Source organism: Drosophila busckii, chromosome 2R (genome assembly GCF_011750605.1).
Source record: "Drosophila busckii strain San Diego stock center, stock number 13000-0081.31 chromosome 2R, ASM1175060v1, whole genome shotgun sequence".
Lineage (NCBI taxonomy): Eukaryota > Metazoa > Arthropoda > Insecta > Diptera > Drosophilidae > Drosophila > Drosophila busckii.
The window spans coordinates 10,404,156-10,422,757 of record NC_046605.1 but is presented as its reverse complement, the minus strand read 5'-3'; the positions used below and the strand labels follow the sequence as shown (position 1 = coordinate 10,422,757).

The 18,602-nt window shown below is 40.4% G+C and overlaps 3 protein-coding genes across 5 annotated transcripts; 2 read left to right on the top strand and 1 right to left on the bottom strand.

Moving 5' to 3' along the window:
- Nucleotides 1–8,173: 8,173 nt before the first annotated feature.
- LOC108595655 lies at nt 8,174–9,472 on the top strand. Its single transcript, XM_017980930.2, has 3 exons — nt 8,174–8,263; nt 8,314–8,974; nt 9,024–9,472. Exons 2-3 carry the CDS (start codon nt 8,334–8,336, stop codon nt 9,193–9,195), a joined length of 813 nt encoding a protein of 270 aa, XP_017836419.1. The 5' UTR covers nt 8,174–8,263; nt 8,314–8,333; the 3' UTR covers nt 9,196–9,472.
- Nucleotides 9,473–14,124: 4,652 nt separating this feature from the next.
- Nucleotides 14,125–15,255, top strand: LOC108595774. 2 transcript variants are annotated; one of them, XM_017981066.2, is made up of 3 exons: nt 14,125–14,222; nt 14,279–14,724; nt 14,782–15,255. In XM_017981066.2, the coding sequence occupies exons 1-3, from the start codon at nt 14,164–14,166 to the stop codon at nt 14,946–14,948; spliced, it is 672 nt and encodes a 223-aa protein (XP_017836555.1). In that variant the 5' UTR covers nt 14,125–14,163; the 3' UTR covers nt 14,949–15,255. The 2 variants fall into 2 exon arrangements, with proteins under 2 accessions (XP_017836555.1, XP_017836554.1); XM_017981065.2 differs by having other exon boundaries at nt 14,276–14,724.
- A 1,302-nt stretch (nt 15,256–16,557) lies between these two features.
- On the bottom strand, nt 16,558–18,602 carry LOC108595579 (4-coumarate--CoA ligase 1). 2 transcript variants are annotated; one of them, XM_017980841.1, is made up of 4 exons: nt 18,453–18,602; nt 18,018–18,400; nt 17,600–17,770; nt 16,558–17,540 (listed from the first exon to the last, which is right to left on the bottom strand). In XM_017980841.1, exons 1-4 carry the CDS (start codon nt 18,591–18,593, stop codon nt 16,577–16,579), a joined length of 1,659 nt encoding a protein of 552 aa, XP_017836330.1. In that variant the 5' UTR covers nt 18,594–18,602; the 3' UTR covers nt 16,558–16,576. The 2 variants fall into 2 exon arrangements, with proteins under 2 accessions (XP_017836330.1, XP_017836331.1); XM_017980842.1 differs by having other exon boundaries at nt 17,600–17,716.

Here is an 18,602-nt window from a genome sequence, read left to right as displayed (position 1 = left end):
CCCCCAGGCCACAAGCGCTCGAAAGGATGCAGAGAGACAAAAGCAAGCGAGCGAACGCGGCAGCGTAGCCTGCGGCCCCAAAGCCAAAAGCGCAATTTAAACGCAGAACGCGAAGCGTTTTTATTAAAAATTTAAAGCAGTCGACTTAAGCTTGAAATGAATTAATTTTTTATATTTTTGTTATAATTTATTTTTAGTGCTAAGACGTGTTGGGCGTGATTTAAAAATGTAAACAATTTAGTTGCTGCTGCTTGCTGCATGTTGCCGCTGCTGTTGGGCATGTTGCAAGTTCGAGTTGTGGCAGGTTGCATGTTGCACGGTTTGATGTCTTCAGTCAAGGCGACCTTGGCGAGAGCCAAGAGAGCGAGAGCGAACGCAAGAGTGTGAGCGAGCGAGAGAGCGAGCGAACGTGAGTGGCTTGCCACGTTTGTTTAGTTGTTGCTGACTTTCCCACCATATGACTGACAGTTCATATGTGTGTGTGTGTGTGTGTGTGTTTGTGTGCGAACGTTTAATAGTCTATTTCCGGTTTAAGTGCTGTTGTTGCTTGTTACAGTTGTTGTTGCAACTAAGCTGCTGCAATTAACTTTGTAACTGGACTTGCTGCATGTTGCGTGTGAAATTTGCAAAACACACACACACACAAACATAATTGCTAATGAGCGATTTTCAGCTTAAATAGTAAGTGTCAAAGTCAGCATCAATAACGAATTTTTGCGCATTGTTTCAACCTGCTGCTCCTCAGTCTGTCTGCCTCAGCGTCTATGTGTGTGTGAGTGTGTGTGTGTGACTGTGTTTGTGTTAATGACAAAGCGTAGAACGTTGCTGTAGTTGAGCCTCGAGGCTTAAACGAAATGAAACTTTGTGCGCATAGGCAAGAGCAGCGACTTTGAGGCTCTGCCAAAAGAAGCAGCAGCGTCGGCAGCAGCGACGTCGACAGCGGCAACATTGCTAGCAACAATGCCGCAGGCGCAGCAGTTCCAGTTCCAGACGATGACGACGACGACGACGACGACAACGTTCCGGGCAGCTGAAATATTTCGTAGCTGCTGCCCGGCGGCTAAGCAAAGAAAAACTTGTGATAAATATGCCGCAGGATAAATTTCAAAATAGCAAGAGAACGAGAGCGCGATAAGCAAAGAGAGAGAGAGAGCGGGAGAGTGAGAGAGCGAGCGCCTGCAGTTAGGCAGCTGTAATTAAAATGAGTGCCAACTTTTTGCCTACACCGCCCCACTCCACCCACCCACAGCAGCAGCCCCACCCCACCTACCCCTTGCCACACAGTCAACATTTATGTCACATCATTTTTCATTGGCAATTGTTAAAAGGCCGCTGGCGAAATTAATTTTGTACATACTTCATATTATTGCGCTATTTGCATGCAAGTGGCCATTGTGTTGCAAGTTGCACACACACACACACACACATATGTGTGTGTGAGCGATTTCAATGATTGCTCAACACACAGTGCCCAGTGACATTTCAATTTTTCATTCATACATTTTTATCAGCGCTATGAAAAGCGTTGCTATGGGCGTTGCAAAGTGGGCGGCTGGCTGGAAATTGTTGCAATTTTATCGCTCATTTCACTTAGTGTGAGTGTGTGTGTGTGTGCGTGTGTGCATTTATTGTTATATCCTCTAAAAATGTAATAACCAAAAGTTCTTTTCAAAATAAATCCTCACATATGTAGTAACTTGGCTTACAGCGTATCTTTGCTGGCAGCGCTTAAAAAAAAAATAATAATTTTTTGGGCCATGCACGCTTTCAATTTGATGCCGCTTTATTAATATTTCGTGTGCATGTGTGTGTGCGCATTTCTTTTTTAATATTTTTTTAATCACAAGCTCTGGCATATACAGTGGGCACACACTCGACTCAGCAGCTCATACATATGGCAATACCAATATTTCAAGCCAATTTGCTGCAGTTAGCCGCCAGCAACTGGCAACAAAATAATTCGACAAAATGGGCGCGCCGCGCTTTATGCTTTATTGTTTGCCAAGCTACAGGCCAGAGCGTATTGCTGGATGGGGAGGGGGTTCCGGGGGGGTTGTATTTCATATTTTGCATGTAAAGTGCGCGTCTACGCAAGTCAGTGTCGTCTTTCATAATTATTAAAGTGTGCAGCATTTAAAAATTGTGCATTGAGCATTATACTTAATTTTTATATATGCGCTTGTGCATTTGTTAATCAATACATATGCATAAATATAACGGTTAAGCATATATGCTAAAGCAAACAGCAAATGGCTGAGTTGCTTGTGTGGCCTGCATATTGCGCAATTTTTTACGCATCATTATTATTATTTATACACACGCACACACACTTTGGTTCACTGTATACATATTTATTTTTTAATATTTTTGTAATATTAACGACACATCAGCACTGAAAAAAAAAGGCTCATAAAATTTACAATGCTCGCCCTGCGGCTTTTTACTTAATGATGCCATTTTTGCGCTACCAAACGCAAACTGCAAAAATTTGCGTTTAATTTGTAACGCACGACCGAATGCAGTGGCAAATAAAATCAACAGCGTCAAGCAAATAAACATATGCTATACTATATATAAACAGTTTGACATGCACTGCAAAGTAACAATGCCAATGCAACAATTAGTTCATTGCATAAATTTATATATTTATAGTATCGTTAGTATCGTTCTTGTCAATCAGCCGCTTCTTCTTCCAGCCATAATCATCAATAGCATTACATTCTCATGAAATTGGTTATCTAGACGTTGTCAGCCTTGTTAACAGATTACAAGACTCAAATGGCCACAAAAGCGGCGCCAGCCCCAGAGCTACTGCAAGCTATAGAAACTTAATATTTTAGTTGTTCAATTTAACTAGTTACTCAGCTTGAATCTTAACAATGCCAAGCTTACTATTACTACTTTCTTAATCACGTCTTTACTCAACAAAGTCTGTCAAAATATAAACAAATGCATTGCAACAATTAGGCATTCAATTTATTTCATTTAACTTCCAAAGTTATTTTAATTTTGGCGCCAGTGCCAGTTCCGATGGCGGTGTCGGTGCCGTCAACTAGATTGCGACGCTTCTTGCCCCTCTTCTTTCTTTTCCAGCCACAATCATCAGCACCTTCACAATCTAATGAAATGGGATATCTAGTTGTTGTCCTTACTGTCGCAAACCAGCAAGGACGCGCTTCAACTTCCCATGTAAGCGCTACCAGTACCAGAGCTAGGCCAAGCCATTGGCATACAAACTTCATGTTATTATTGTAAAGATCAACTAGCGACGATTGGATTCTTAAGCTTGTATTTATAGCAGCTATAGACCTTAACGAATTGTTCAGTTCGATAACAATGCAATTTGCTAAGCTGCAAAAAGTATTAGACGAAATTCATTACATTGCATAACTATTATTATAGCAAGTTGCCTTTGTCTTTGCTTGCATTGATAACCAGGAAGCATTATCAGTTCAATAGTTAGGACATAAGCAGTTTGTATTATCGATGAGCTAAAGCAACTAGTTATAGTAGGTCAAGCCTAACAAATTAGCAAGTTTGTAAACAATAGTGGAAGCTGCGCTTATTTCATGCGAGTTGAGGCATGAAATTATATAATTTAATATTCGATAAATGTCAAATACTGCAAGAACAAGAAAAAGTTGCATTCAATTCAAACGACAGCAAATGAAGCTAATTGAATTATTAACAACAGATCACCCAACAAAATAGCTTTATATACTTTAAGCAGATATGGATTAGTTTTTTCTTTAGCTTTATCTTAAAATGCCAGCTTAGAAGCTCTGCTAGCAGTAGCTTAACTAATTGAAGCTGCTACTTCCTTGTTTAAGCGTAACAAAAACAAATCAATTTATTCGATTTAGTCGTCTGCGATCTTAAACTGTTGGTCAACCATGCTTGATAGCTTAATGGCCACGTTATGGCTTCTCAATAAAAGAAACTTAGAGAGCTGCATTTCATAATTCATAACATATACATATGACAAACTGATTTGTATAATGTGGCAGTCATACTAATAATAAATAGTTAATCAACAATTTATCACAACAATTGAAAAAGATTCGTTTAACTTGGCCATTGCGGCAAGGAAAACGCTTTAAATTTGCTATTCATTATTATTATTATATAAAGAAAAGCTTTTATAAACAATTATAGGCTTAGAAATATATCTGCGTAATTATTAATTAATTATTGTTAAAGCTCAGCTTGATGATTTGCTTGAAGCAATTACGCTAAAGAAGAAATAAGGCAGCGCTTGCTCATAATTTTATTTAACGTTTCCAATTTAATGTATTAATAGCTTAGTAAGGTGTATTTAACTTGTAACAACAAATTGGCTAACAAGGACTATTTAATAAATTGTATAATTAAAACTTTTTTAACAAACAAATTCTATTATGACTTTGAACTTCCTGATTTCTAGCGAAATATATATTTAGCTTTTGTAGCTGGCCCTATCATTGGCTAGAGTAAATAATAGTTTATTATTTAATGTACATTTGCCACGCTCGGCGTTAAGAAAGTTTCGCTGCTTGCAGATTCTTAGCCTTGATTTTCACAGCTGCCTGACGTGCGTGACATTTGCCATTAAACTGCAAAAAGCTGCAACCAGTTTTCATTGTCATTGCTGACTCAAACTTTATGTACAAAATACAGACTTCAATACTCACATATCTTTATCTTATGTGTGTGTGTGTGCATAATTTTTAATGATTTACAAACTAGCCCGCTGGCGTTTGAAGCTCGACAGCGTAAAAATAAAAAAAGAGGAGCTGACAGTTGATATGCTAGAGCGTAAGAGCATCAGCAGAAATATAATGCGCAATGCCAAAAAAAAATTGCCGCAAGTTATGAATGAGACCAGTTTCTTTATTTGCAGCAACGGAAAAGGATTGCGTCGAACATGCAACTAAGAATTGCTGCAGGCAACAGCAACAGCAGCAGCAGCAGCAGCAGCAACAGCTAAAATACTTTAATATATGTGGCAATGCTACGTGTGTGTGTGTGTGTAAGTTAAAAATAAGTTAAACTTAAGTAGCTTCAGGGCTGCATTTGGCATCCGCATATAATGAGGGTACGGCGTAGAACTTGTCACCTGGCAGCTGCCACAGCCGCAGCCAGTGCTGGACTTGCCACATTGCACTTTTGTTTTTTGGGGACAATTACTTGCATACGAGCTGTGATTCATAATTATACAGCCCAGTGTGCACTTTTTTGTTATTTTTAAATTATGCATTAGCGCAGACTGTAATTTTTGGAGGCAGCTGTGCCTCTAATTTGCATGTGTGACTACAAAACAAAAAGTTAGTATCGAAATTTTTGGGCACAGCTGCAACAACAAGTAGATTTGTTTGCTTTGTTGCTGTTGTCTTTGGCAGCACAAGTGCAACAAGTTAGTGGCAGACAACAGCTACAATAATTCTAAAAGAAAATTCCAGCGCAGTATAAGTTCAGAAGTTTGATATAAATTACTTTTTTGTTAATTAATGTACTTGATTTAAAACCTTATATAATTTATATTATATTATATTATTATATAATTTTATAATTTTACAACAATTTTTAATGCAATTATTATTATTTTTATTTCAATAGTAATTAATTTGTTTTACACAATTTTATTTTGAAACTTACGCAAGTGCAGCAACAAAACAAAAACCAAAACAAACACACAAACACACAGGACAATTGTGCATTGCATTGTTTTGCCTACTTGCAACATGTTGCAAGCAAACATGCTGGCAATACTAAATCCTTGCGGGCATAAGTTTGTTGTTGCGACAGCAGCAGCAACAGCAACAACAACTAAGTATCCATATCCGTTGCTTTGGTGTGTTTTTAGCTCTGTTAGATTGAGATACGGACAGGCAGGCGGGCAGACAGACAGACAAACAGACACGCGATGGCAACGCTCGCAATGCTGCTGCTGCTGCTGCTGCTGTCGCTGCCGCTGCCGCAGCGCAGCTCACCTCACCTTGCCCCGAGGGCATTCGCTTGTAATTATAATATTTCAACCCAAATGTTGCCGCTGGCCATGCGCCAATGATGGATTTCAACTCTCTGCTCTGCCCTACCGCTAACCCCGATTGCTGCTGCTGCTGCTTTGGCATATAATATGTATGTGTGTGTATATGTATATAACACACACACATACAGCCAGCTGGTTTTCGGCTTGGTATGATGATTGTGGCAAGCGTAGAGCTGCGCCCAAGCTAGAGCTTGTTCCGGGGTTGCTGAGCTGAGCGCTGTGCAATTTGTGGCCAGCGGGCAAAACGGTTGCGCCGCCGGCCATACATGTGAATAAAATTACATTCACTATTTTATATATATAAATTATATATATACACACACACAACGTTATGTTATGTACTCGCCTAGACATTTATGCTTTATATGCTACTTTGTCTATGTCTCAGATGTGGGGCGACTTTGGTGCTACAAATAATTGAATTGCTTGGCAAGGTAACATCGCTCTGGCAACAGCTTAGATTCGCTGCCAACTGACACGACAGCAACATCAACAACAGCAACAGAAACAGCCACAGCAACTGTTGCCGCTGGGCTCGTTGACCAAGAGAAAAGGGTTTAAAGTCGCTGCCACTGACAAGCAAACACCCCAAACCAAAAATTCAGCCTACACCGCACTCCACTTGACTTGCAGCTGAACATTAATCAGACAAGGCAACCAAATAACTTATAGACTTGCCTAATAGAGTCATAGACATTGTCAGTTATGCTCCAAGTCTGCTCAAGACAAATGAAACTGATGACTACGCATCACTTGCAACTTTCAAACTCTGCGCGCTGACTGATTGCTGATGTGTGTATTTGGTTAATATGAGTTAACTGTTGAGCAGTAGCTTGACTTAATCATTTTAAAAATTAATTTCTTGTCTAGCTTAATACACCTTGTTTAGTTAGTTTAACGCTTTCTTTTATTTAATTGAATTCAAATTGCATTCTTACATTCAAAATGAACTTGGTGCTTTTTTTAATTTTATTAAATCTGCTGCTCATATTATAATTTGCAACATCCTTGGCGACCAGCAGCATAAAATTTAAAGTCCTTGGTAGACAGGCTGCATTTAAGTCTCTGCACATAATTCATGCAACGCGATTAAATGAATAAAATTGCTTACAAGTTGACAACATGCATATGTATGTGTGTGTGTGTGTATGTGTGTGTGCTGTAATTAAATTGACATTAATTAAGCGTCGGCGACTCGTAGTATGCGCTCGTTCGTTAAGCTCAAGTGCCGCTCATTAAACAATTAAGGGATAATTATCAAAGGCGTTGCCTTTTTGCAATTTTCATGCGCAAAGTGTTAAAATCACTTAATAGGCCATGCTGTCCATAGTGCCGCCATATTTGGCCATATGGTGATAAACTTACACGCTGTATTTTCACCTGCACATATATACGTGTGTGTGTGTGTGTGTTTATGTTGCACGCGGCTGTTTGTTTAATTGTTGCGTTAAGCGGCAACTGACAAGCAGCAACAACAAGGCAGCAATATATAGTAAATGATATGTGCATGAAGTTGCCTGTAATGTTATGCCAGCAACAACAGCAACATAAGTTCACATTAATGCAGTTATATGGCCACACACACATACATACATTGACATACACGCATTTAACACTTTGGCAGACACAAACCAAACAGCAGCCAACAGCAACAGTAACTGCCAAACTGTCGTCGTTGCTGTTGCTCTTTATACAGTAGTCGACTTGCTGCGCAGTAGTCTGACTCAGTCAGTCATTCAGTTAGTAAAGCAATTTGCAAACATGTGTTACACACATACACACCTACACACATTGCTGCAATTCGCTGACAGCTGAGAAAGCCAGCAACAGCTTTTTTTAACTCTGAGCAAAGTGTAGCTGTTTATATAATTATATATGTTTTACCATCAAGCTATATAGATTTTAGACTTGGATTTTGCTTTTCAATTGCTTAAAAGCAAGCAAGAAAGCAGCAATGGCAATTATATTCCAATTATTAAGTATACGACATGTATATAATAAATGCTACACTTTAAATGAAAGTTATGAGATATATGCAAGCCACAGTCTTCGCTACAAATAAAATCTTAATTATTATAACACTATAACTTATTGTTTTAAGTCAAATCAAATCAAATTTAGCTACTGTATAAGTAAATTTATTTATGATCTTAGAAAATGAGCTTGTTTGCTTAGCGTATATTTATAAATATATAATGTTAGTGCTATTGCTAAGTCAAGATCGGTAAGCATATGGTAAATATCAATTTATTATTTAAACAAATTTATCTAAGCGCTGCTTTAAGTCCAGAAACTCAACAACAAAATGAAACACAACATATTAATTTCAATAGTCTGGCAACTGCTGCTGCTGCTCGATTGGCAGCAAGCACTGAAAGTAGATGAACCACGTCGATTTAGATTGATACCCCAAATTGACAGTGTGAATGGCCATGGAACGCCAGAGAATTGTCCCGAAATGCTGGAGCACAAGGATCTACGCAATGCTGAGCACGAAAAGCTGCGCGATTTTATTAAATTGGGTCACAATGGCCTGCGCAATCGGCTGGCGGTCAAGCTGAAACTATGCGACGTCTTCTCCATGCACTGGGAGGACGATCTGGCCGAGATGGCCAATCGCCAGCACAGACAGTGTAAGCGTAAAGTGCCAGATAAGTGCATTTGCGAAAGCGGAATGCCCTCGAAGGACGTAGTACTCGCTGAGGAAGACCCAAAACTTGAAATAAGCCTTAACGAAACGGCTTGCAACAGTCACTTTCTGACCAACATATATGCCTGGAATTATATAGAATTGGCAATTGGCAGTTGGTATCATGAGCACAGCAAAATGGAGGAGCCGCCACTCATAAACTACGAAGATGAGCAATACTATAATCTAACGGGCCATAATGCTTTTGTCCGCATGATTAATCCGAGCAGTTACCAACTGGGCTGCTCCTATGCGCTGTAAGCCAAAACTGCACTTTAAGTTTGTTTATATCTAATCCACTGCCAGCTTCGAAGATGGCCACAGCTTGATCTGCTTCTACTTTCCCTTTTCCCATGCGAGCAACGGCACCTTCCTATTGCGCTCCAAGCCCAAGGAGTATCAATGCCCCTACAACTTTCCAATGCGGCACGAACTATTCAAAGAGCTCTGCACTTATGCAGACTATGCCAAACTATAAACATTGCAAACGCAATTTAAGCGCTTCTTTAACTAGCTTTACATATGCACAAACATTTGTTAGTATGTGTGCGTGTGTGTGTGTTCACCTTAACTGCCTGTTTACAGTCCAAGAGTGACCCTTATCATTTTTAGCCCGAATAACCACGACCCAGAGCGCAGATTTTACGCCTCAAAGCAAATACTTCAAGCAATTATGGGTATGGCAAACTGCAGATACTCTACAAAAATGATATAAATGTAAAGCATTATAATTTTAATTATGTTAATGTCAATTTTTGATGCAAAATAATAATAATAATAATAATATTAAATATTAAATTATATTATAAATAAAATAAACAACTATACTATACAAAACTTGTTAAGAAATTAGCGCATATCTGTTTCGAATTTATAATAAATTTATACTTTTATTTAAGGCGCATAATGTTGCTGTAGCTGCTTTTAGTTTATTTTTATTATATGTAAGTTAAACTCTTTAAACAATAAAATATGCAGCACTATGTAATTAAAATATTATTAATGCATTTTTGTTATTTATTAAATGTTAATTATGCTCTGTTTTAATATTAATTGTATGCTTAATTTAAAGCGCATTTATTTGTCGACTTGCTGCAGCTGCTTTTAGTTTATTGTTTTGGTATTTTTATTTTGATTTTGTGGCCGCCTTTTGTGGTTAGTCTCTCAGCCAGAGCTACAGATGATGATAATGATGATGCTGGTGGTGGTGTTGCTGTTGTTGCTGTGTGGCTTCAACTTTCAGCAAACGACTGAGGCTGGCTCATAAATGGAGTGGCAGCGGCGCAATTTGCCCCAAAGGTGTAAAACTTGTTGGTGTAGTATTAATGTCCCTCTTGTCGTTGTTGTTGCTGTTGTTGTTGCACACTTTTCAAAACTGCCTGTCAATGCGTGACATTTCATATTTAAGTTATAATCTGCATGCATTACTTTTGGGATCGCCAGACAACCAATACACACACACACACACACACACAACAAGCTAAGCGAGTGTGGGAGCGGGTGCTGGGGGGCTGCTGCTGTGGCATGTATAAATTTAATGGTATACAAAATTAACTGCAGGCTAATTTTCAATAAAACTGACAGCTATGTAAAATAAGGAAAGCGACGAAGCATTTGCTGTTGTTGTTGCTGTTGCTGTTGTTGTTGATATAACTGTTGTTGCTTTTAATGTGTTCTTTTGTGCTTGACGCGCTGGCAAATTGAAATCGAAAATGAGTGGCAAAGCAAACACAGACATATGCACAAATAAGCATCATCATCAGCATAGTACAATAATAATAATAATAATATAAATACTCGCTTTATAAATTAAACAAAAACTTAATAAATAGCCGCCAGCTATAAAATTGCAATTAGTGTTAGGCAAAGAGCGAGAGAGAGAGAGCGAGAGCGAGCCAACCAATCGCCCACACTTTGACTGGCGCTGGGTTAACCTTGCCTGCTTGCTTTTGGCCAAGTTCTGCGTATTTTGGTTTCAAACATGCTGTGCCAACATCAAACCAGTTTCAAGCCTTATCACTGCAAACGCATCTAAATTATCACAAATGCCGGCAGCTCTCCGAGGCCAACAAACGCACATAAACACAACACAAACGCGCGCGCGGCTCTCTGCGCTCTACTCTCTGCTCTCTCGCTCTCTGCTCACGAACATGTTGCAAGCTAGCCGCAGGATATGCTAGCATCGACTCCAGTTGAGTCTGACTTCGAGTCTGAGTCTCAGTTTGGTTTGATTTGGTTGCTGCTGCTGCTGCGGCTGTTGTTGTTGCTGTTGCTGCGGTGGCTGCTGCTTGTCTCCTGCTCCTCCTTGGCTGCGGGCTATTCGCTTGTAATTATAATATTTCATCCCAAAAGTAGCTGCCGGGCATCAGTCAGTTTCGTTTTGCGACTGGTTTGTTGTTGCTGTTGCTGTTGCTGCTGTGGCACAGGCCAACAATGCAGCAACGCCAACAATGATGAATTTTTGAACTTGCCGTGTGGGTTACAGTAATGTCTGCCACATAACCGCCAGGCCAGTCCATGCCAGGGCGCACACAAAACAGGCGTATTTTTTATATACCTTATTTTTCCATGACCTCCAGCGCTGCCAGCGCGCGCTGATTGTGCGCTAAAAAAAAAAAAAAGCAACAGCAACGCAACCTAAAAAGGATTTTATGCTTTGGCTGTTTACACAAAAATGTTGCTTATTAAATAGCACACAATGTAGTGGTGTGTGTGTGTAAGCGGCTTTTGCCAGTTTATGGCCAATAAATTAGCCAACAAACATGCGGCGCATTTATAGCCTTGGCTAAGTTGCCTGCAAGGCGCCTAAAAATGCAGCTGACATATGAAATGCAATGCCATATACAAAATTGTTATTAAGTGCAATTCAAAACTTATGACATGTTTCCAGCTACAATCTGTGGCACTCACTGGGGGCATGCAACGGCAATGGCAACGGCAACGCTGGACGAACATTTTGTGATAAATTGAGCCGCTAGCCGGCAGCTAAAATCATTTTCATATTGAATGCTAAAATAATGCTTACCTACTGCTGCTGCTGCTGTTGTTGTTGCTGCTGTTGCTGTTGTTAATGTCATTGTTTTTGTTGCTGCTCGACTGCTGGTTGTATTTGCAGCATTCGATAGACGCTTGGCTCAAATTACCGCATCGTTTGCGGCGACATTTAATTAAAATTTCTTTCAACTAGACACCCAGCAATAGTTGCTGCTGCTGCTGCTGCTGCTGCTGCTGTTGTTATTGCTGCTGCTGCTAGTTTTTGGCAAGCTACGCTTTTAGCCGCGTTTATCAGCTGGCAAATTTAGTGGCTTGAAGATAACTCGTCAGGCACTTAGTGCAAGCAAACTCGAGCCGCAATGGTAATAAAACGACGCTTAATGACCAACTCCCAGCTCCAGCTACAGCTCTGCAGCCTACAGCAGACAGTTGGCATTGTCTATATGCATATACAAATATATATTTATGCATGATTGTGTGCGTCTCTGTGTGTGTGTGTGTTATCAGGGCTGGGCCTGGCTACATAATTGCAACGCAGCATGAAATGCCAAGCAGACAGCATGACAACAACATGTCGTATGGCTGCATTGTTGCATTATTGTTGCGCTCTGTGCCAATAATATTGCACATACGCCCCATAGACACACACACACACACACACACCAAATCGCGCGCACACCGCACCACGCTAACGACAGCCGCAACGTTTAATTTCCCGTCTGTTAGCAAAAGCTATGCAGGCAGTTTGGCTGCTGCTGGCTGCTGGCAGCATAGTTCTGCTTCTTCTTCTGCTGCTGCTGCCTCAATGCTAAAGCAAACGGAAGCTATGCCGGCATTTCCGTGCGCCGTTTCTTTTCCCACTCACACAGCGCCACAAAATGCTGCAGCAGAAGTTAAAGCTGCCTCAAGATAACGCGCGCAATGCAGCGAGTTTGTTAAGAAGTGAGTAAAATAATTTGAAATATGTATTTAGCTAACTTTGATTATATATATAATTAAATTAAGTAAAGCTTAATGCATATATATATTTAATTTTGTAAACTTAAAACTCATTTACATTAAATTCGAACAAAGTCTATCAAAATGTTTTAAAACAAGCATGAAGTTTAACTTCAAAAAATGTCAATAAAAATTTGCTTTTTAAAAAGATTTTATGTTTGGCTTTTGCGATCTCTTAAGTTCATTTCAGTTCTATTTGCATCCAAAGTCAACATATGCATTTATTAAAATTCGTTTGAATTAATATATTTTGTGCATATGCAAAATGTTCATTTCCATTTCACTGATTGAAAAAATAACAATGAATTCTCTGCAGTCTTTGAACATTTGCATTTGTTTTGGTAGTTTGAGTTAAGTTGCATGTCAAAGCAGCAGCAGCAGCACAGAGACCCAAACCAAACACAAATATATATTTTTAAAAATAAAAGTACAATCAATTTGTTGTGCTCCATGCAATTAAGCGCTTCATTGAGCAATTGCAGAACAAACGCTGTTCAAAATTATGAAGCAGCAGCGTTTAGACACAATTTAATTAACAGTCAGACACAAACACACACACACACATACATAAATGCAAATCTGTGTATGTGTGTGCACTGAATTCGAAAGTGGCATTCATGCAGAAATTATGCAACTGTCAGTTGCACAACAAAATCAAATTGTTTGCTTGAGCCTTGCGAATCGAATCGAGCGCGGAGTTGGAGTTGACTTAACATTTAGCAGTTAAATTAATTGCGCGCTGTTTTTATGGCTTTAAAAATAATTAAAGTGCACGCAACTCAAAGTCAAAGTCGAAGTCAGTCAGCTGCTGTAGCTGCCCTGTGGCAAGCACATTGCTGCCTCAAATAGCTGCAAGCTATGACAAAGCAACAGCAGCAGCAACAGCAGCAGTAAAAAGAATGTTAGCAACAACAAATGCATTTAGTTGCGCCCCAATAAAATAGCCGCCAGCTGCATACAAACAAACCTACAGTATATACTAAATGTATACGTACAAAGGCTTATGTACTATGGCTGCTGCTGCTACTGTTGCTTGGCCCCCAGCTGCAGGGCTTGAAGGAGCTGCGTTGAGCGTTGACTGTACAGTGAAAAACGCGTCGCTGCGTGAAAAAATTTCACCGTAGGCCAAAGCGTTGCTGCTGCTGCTGCTGCTGCTGCGTACGCTTCAGTTTGCTAATGTTGCTGACGGCGCTTACCGCTTTGATGAGCGAGACAGCGAACGACAAGGACGTGACAGGGACGAGATCTCGCATAAGCAGACAGGCGTAGCAAGCTGTGTAGCGTAAATGGCCTGCGGATTTGCGCCTGCGCACGCCGAGGAGCGCTGCTAACATTTTAAGCTGCTGTCTGTTATTTACATAAGACTGTTAACGAGCTAAGCAGGCTGTGCTAACAAACAAAAGCGTTACACTTAATAAAGCAAACATATTAAACATTTATACAAAATACAACAATGCCAAAAGACGTGGCAAGCAACAAGCTGCAGCGTCATAAAAACTTAACTACAGAAGCGTAAGTTAAATTAATGATATGTTAAATTTTTATTTAAGTCGCTGCATTTACAGCAGCTCCGCTTTGTATGTAAGCGGTATTAAGATAACTGTGGACGGCTACATACGCACCAAGCATGTGAGCAATGTTAGGGATCGTCATTTGCATGCGCAGCTGCAGCTGCCAGCGCTGCAAGAGCGTTGCGCCTTAGCCAGCAATACCAACTTGCTGGAATTATCCAAAAAACTAGAGCAAACTCCAAAGCCAGCGCAATCTGCAGTTGAATGGCATCAGACAGCTACAGAGCCTGCTGCTAGTCAAACTACGGTAGCTATACATGAGCGGCAGAAGCTAGAGAACTATAGAAAGCAACGTAGAAAGAAAAGAGACTCGGACACCACGTCCATAGCTGAGTCCTTAGCTGAAGTAGCGCCACCAATGTGCTGTCAGGAACTGCCATCGACCTCCGACTGTCCAAAGCCTCGCAAACGAAGTGTGCTTAAGAAACTGAAGCACAAACTCGGTACGACCTAGCGTATGCGTAATATTATTAATCATTTTTTTAATTTTAATTTTGCAGCCGAACATCATTTGCTTACCTTACTATTGCTGCTAGCCAATGCCATTTATATATTTTATATACTCACTTTTGATATTAGTGCTCATCATCACGCCAAGCAGCCTGAGTTGAGTTCCAAACGACTATTGCAACATTTGTTGGCAATTGGCAAGCAACTGCTCTACTAGTGGCTATACAGCGTCAGATTTAATTGTTAAAATTCAAATTTAAGTCGCACTTTATATGTAAAATACATTTTTTTAATTTCACACCACTGCTGAGTGTGTGCGTGTGCTCGTGTGTGTGTGAATGAAAAACAAACATTTCACTTTTGTTGTTTGGCCAAATAACAACTAAAACCCACAGCAAGAATAACAAGAGGCACACACACACACACACAAAAACATTTTCGGTTCTTCACACCGCCCATCAGAAAAATATATAAGCGCAAATTGTAAAGTGTTAAAAATAATAAATTATTGCTGTTATTCTAAATGGTATTAGAGCGAGCGTTCATGCATAAATTTACACGCGACGCGCGCTGTTAGAAAAATATATTTTTAGCACATTTTCTATTTTCTATTTGCAGTAACAAATGTTGCCATTGCAATTGCAATTGCTGTTATTACAAAGCGCATAAATTTGAATAGAAGAGTTGTCGTTGTTGCTTTTAAAGTGTGCAAAGGGGTCTTTTAATTTAGTTGAATTAGCAAACGCAGAAGTTCAAATATTCTTCATTAGGCTGAGCAGTTGAATCTTTACTCGTATATTCATTAGAACCTAGAGACATATAGCTTGCTATGTAGGCTCGTCTATATACTACGCATTTTTCAATTATTGAATCTTTGCTAGGAAATAGCTTACAAAGTTTTAAATTTCCACTCCATGCTTAACTTGCAAACATACAGAGCATCTTGCTGTCGGTTGCAGCCGTCTACAGTTCGTCTGTTAAATAAACTATTAACTGCATAAAGTATTTATGCGATATTAGTAAATTAGCATGCGCGTATTAATTGTTTCATAAAGCTCTACAAATCTAGATAGTAAAACTTTAGCATTAAATTGCCGCCTATGCAAATGAATTGAGTTTACATTTCATTTGGCGTTTATTTGGGCGAGGCGAGCGACAAATGAATGTCAAAGCCTTCAGCTTTGTTAATCCTTTTGAGCCTGCGGGCCATTGACAGCATTTATGTGGCACAATTTATATAATTTGAGCTTATTTGCTGGTGATGGTTAGTGGGGCTATAAATCAAGGTTACTTTCACATTGGCCATAAATAAAAGCGAAGCATAGACGCAAGACTGCCAAGAATATGAAGCGACTCCCACAACATCGAACTTGTTCGTCTCGCAGTCGCAGTCGCAGTCGCAGTCGCAGTGTGTGTGTGTGCAGCATGTGTGTCTGTGTGTGTGTATTGTTATCACAACAACAGCATCTAAATTATCATGGCCAAAAGGCACAACAGCGCTGCAGCAGCAGCAGCAGCAGCATCAGCAGCAGCAACAGCTTACAACGTAAACACAACACGAACACGAACAATGCGACGCGACTGTGAGACGCAGACGCCAAACACGAAACATTTTTACTAATAAATGGCCAGCAGCGAAATTCCCATTGCCAGTGTTGCGCTTCATAATACATATTTCATATGAAATGTAGCCAGCGGCAAGACACAGCAGCAACAGCAACAACTAAGCCACAGTCGAATGAAAAAAGAGAAGAAAAAAAACGAGCTTTGTAGCAACTCTTTACTTAGTCACAGTGAAATTTAAATATATAAATAAAAATGTTGTATAAACAAATGTGTGTTTAGTCAAAGCTTCGCTTGCAGCAGCTGCTGCTGCTGTTGCTGAAACATTTGCTTGGCCACAGCTCTGAGCAGCTTACCATTGGCATTTACCGGCAATTGTGGCACGAATAAAACGCCCGCATGCAGCTGCTTATGCTGCGGCAAGCTTTGTGCCACATGCAGCGCCACCTGTGGCGCAGTCAATGCACTAAGCGGCTGCTTAACAATCAAAGCACCCGCCATATCGCCGTACAATTCATGCCGCATGCCCACCACACACACATGCAACACTTGCGGCAGCTGCCTAATAACGCGCTCAATCTCATTCGGCGTATACTGCATGCCCTTAAACTTGAGCACATCCTTCTTGCGATCCACAATATACAAATACTGCTGCTCATCAAAGTAGCCCAGATCACCCATGTGATACCAGCCCTGCGCATCCAAAGTTTGCGCTGTAGCTGCCGCATTGTTGCAATAGCCGCGCCAGCTTAGATTTGTTTTAATCAGCACTTCACCCACTTGATGCAAGCCCAGATTCTCGCCAGCAGCGTTTACAATGCGCAAACTAACGCCAGGCAGCAGCATGCCCGCCAAATTGTCTTCCGTTGCATTCACACACACAGCTACAATATCCGTTTCCGTTGTGCCATAGATGCCCAGCAAGTGCGTCGACTCCAGCAGCTCGCGCGCACGCTGCACCAGCTTGGCCGCCACCCAGCCACCGCCATAGACAATCAGCTGCAGACTTGCAAGTGCCGCAGGATCAACTAACGCACTTGTGAATAGCTCATTGAACTGCCAATGCGACATGTGGCAAATGCTGACCTTATGTTGCCTGATTAGCTGCTGTATGCTGGGCACGCTAAAAGCCGCGCTACTAACCACGCTGCTGGCCCCGTACAGCGTATTGGCCAACAGCGTTTTAATGCCCGTTAACCAGTCGTAGCCAGCTGTTGTATATACGACATCATCGCTGCTGCCATAGCTGCAATTAAACAATTAAAATTTAATTACGCATACGCTTTATATGTTGCTCCTACTTACGGTGCCACTTGGCAAAGCTGCGCATTGGTAAGTGTAACTGCTTTGGGTAAGCCTGTGGTGCCCGAGCTGCATATGATGGCCATGATCTGCGCTGCGCCCTCCACCAGCTGCTGCGGTCTGCAAAAGTAGCAAAGAAGTCGTGCATAAACGACTGCGTGAAACTCTGCACAACTTTTATTTCATTTATAGTTAGCTGAGCAGCTTGTTTAGTTTATAAGCAACAAAGCAGACACAAATTGAAAAATGGTATATAAAAATAATATTATTTTAATTTAAGTGCTGCTACAAAACGTGCAATGCATATTAATGAAATTAATTAAAGTGAAATTTGCAGAACGCAATAAATTGAAGCGTAAGCATTATTAAAAATGCTAATTTTAGAAAATATTAAACACTTTTGCTATATATTTATGCTCACCTATAATGCTGATTCTCCTCTGCTGTGCCTAGAATATTCTGCATTTGCTCTTCAATTGCTATAATCACAGGCTTCCATTGCTTAGTAGCTTGCGCTATGCGCTTGTAGTCCTTGCCGTTGCAAAATATAAATTTAGGCTTGGTGATGGCATAGATTGCAGCTATGGCATGCGCATCCTGCGCAGGATTTACTGCATGAAAGGGCGTAGCATTAAATAGACAAGCGAATATCAATTGAGTTACTTCGGGGGAATTGCGCGCTATGATGCCCACCACATGCTGATGGCTTAAGCCTTCAGCTTCTAAGAATGTTGCCAAGCGTATGGCAGCGCTTAAGGTTTGAGCTTTGCTTACAACTTGGTTAGAAGCAGCAGCATGTTTGATCTAAAATATATATTTTTATATATATAGTTGCTATATGCGTTGCACGCTTTACCTGATAGGTATGAGTGGGCTGCTCTTTGAGTGCATTGTATATATGCTCAGCTATGGATATGGATGCATCAAAGGCTGCAGTTCGTTCGGGTCCATGCCACAGCTGCGCCTGCTCATCGTAAATGGTTTCCGCCAAAGACATTGCCAAGCA

Excerpts from the sequence above, each read along its gene's own strand:
- LOC108595655 (XM_017980930.2), top strand. The coding sequence starts at position 8,334 with ATGAAACACAACATATTAATTTCAATAGTCTGGCAACTGCTGCTGCTG. Across the intron at positions 8,975-9,023 it reads CTGGGCTGCTCCTATGCGCT|CTTCGAAGATGGCCACAGCT; the intron begins GTAAGCCAAAAC and ends ATCCACTGCCAG.
- LOC108595774 (XM_017981065.2), top strand. The coding sequence starts at position 14,164 with ATGCCAAAAGACGTGGCAAGCAACAAGCTGCAGCGTCATAAAAACTTA. Across the intron at positions 14,223-14,275 it reads AAAAACTTAACTACAGAAGC|CAGCTCCGCTTTGTATGTAA; the intron begins GTAAGTTAAATT and ends CTGCATTTACAG. Across the intron at positions 14,725-14,781 it reads GAAACTGAAGCACAAACTCG|CCGAACATCATTTGCTTACC; the intron begins GTACGACCTAGC and ends TTAATTTTGCAG.
- LOC108595579 (XM_017980841.1), bottom strand. The coding sequence starts at position 18,593 with ATGTCTTTGGCGGAAACCATTTACGATGAGCAGGCGCAGCTGTGGCAT. Across the intron at positions 18,401-18,452 it reads AGCCCACTCATACCTATCAG|ATCAAACATGCTGCTGCTTC; the intron begins GTAAAGCGTGCA and ends TATATATTTTAG. Across the intron at positions 17,771-18,017 it reads GAGGAGAATCAGCATTATAG|TTGTGCAGAGTTTCACGCAG; the intron begins GTGAGCATAAAT and ends ATGAAATAAAAG.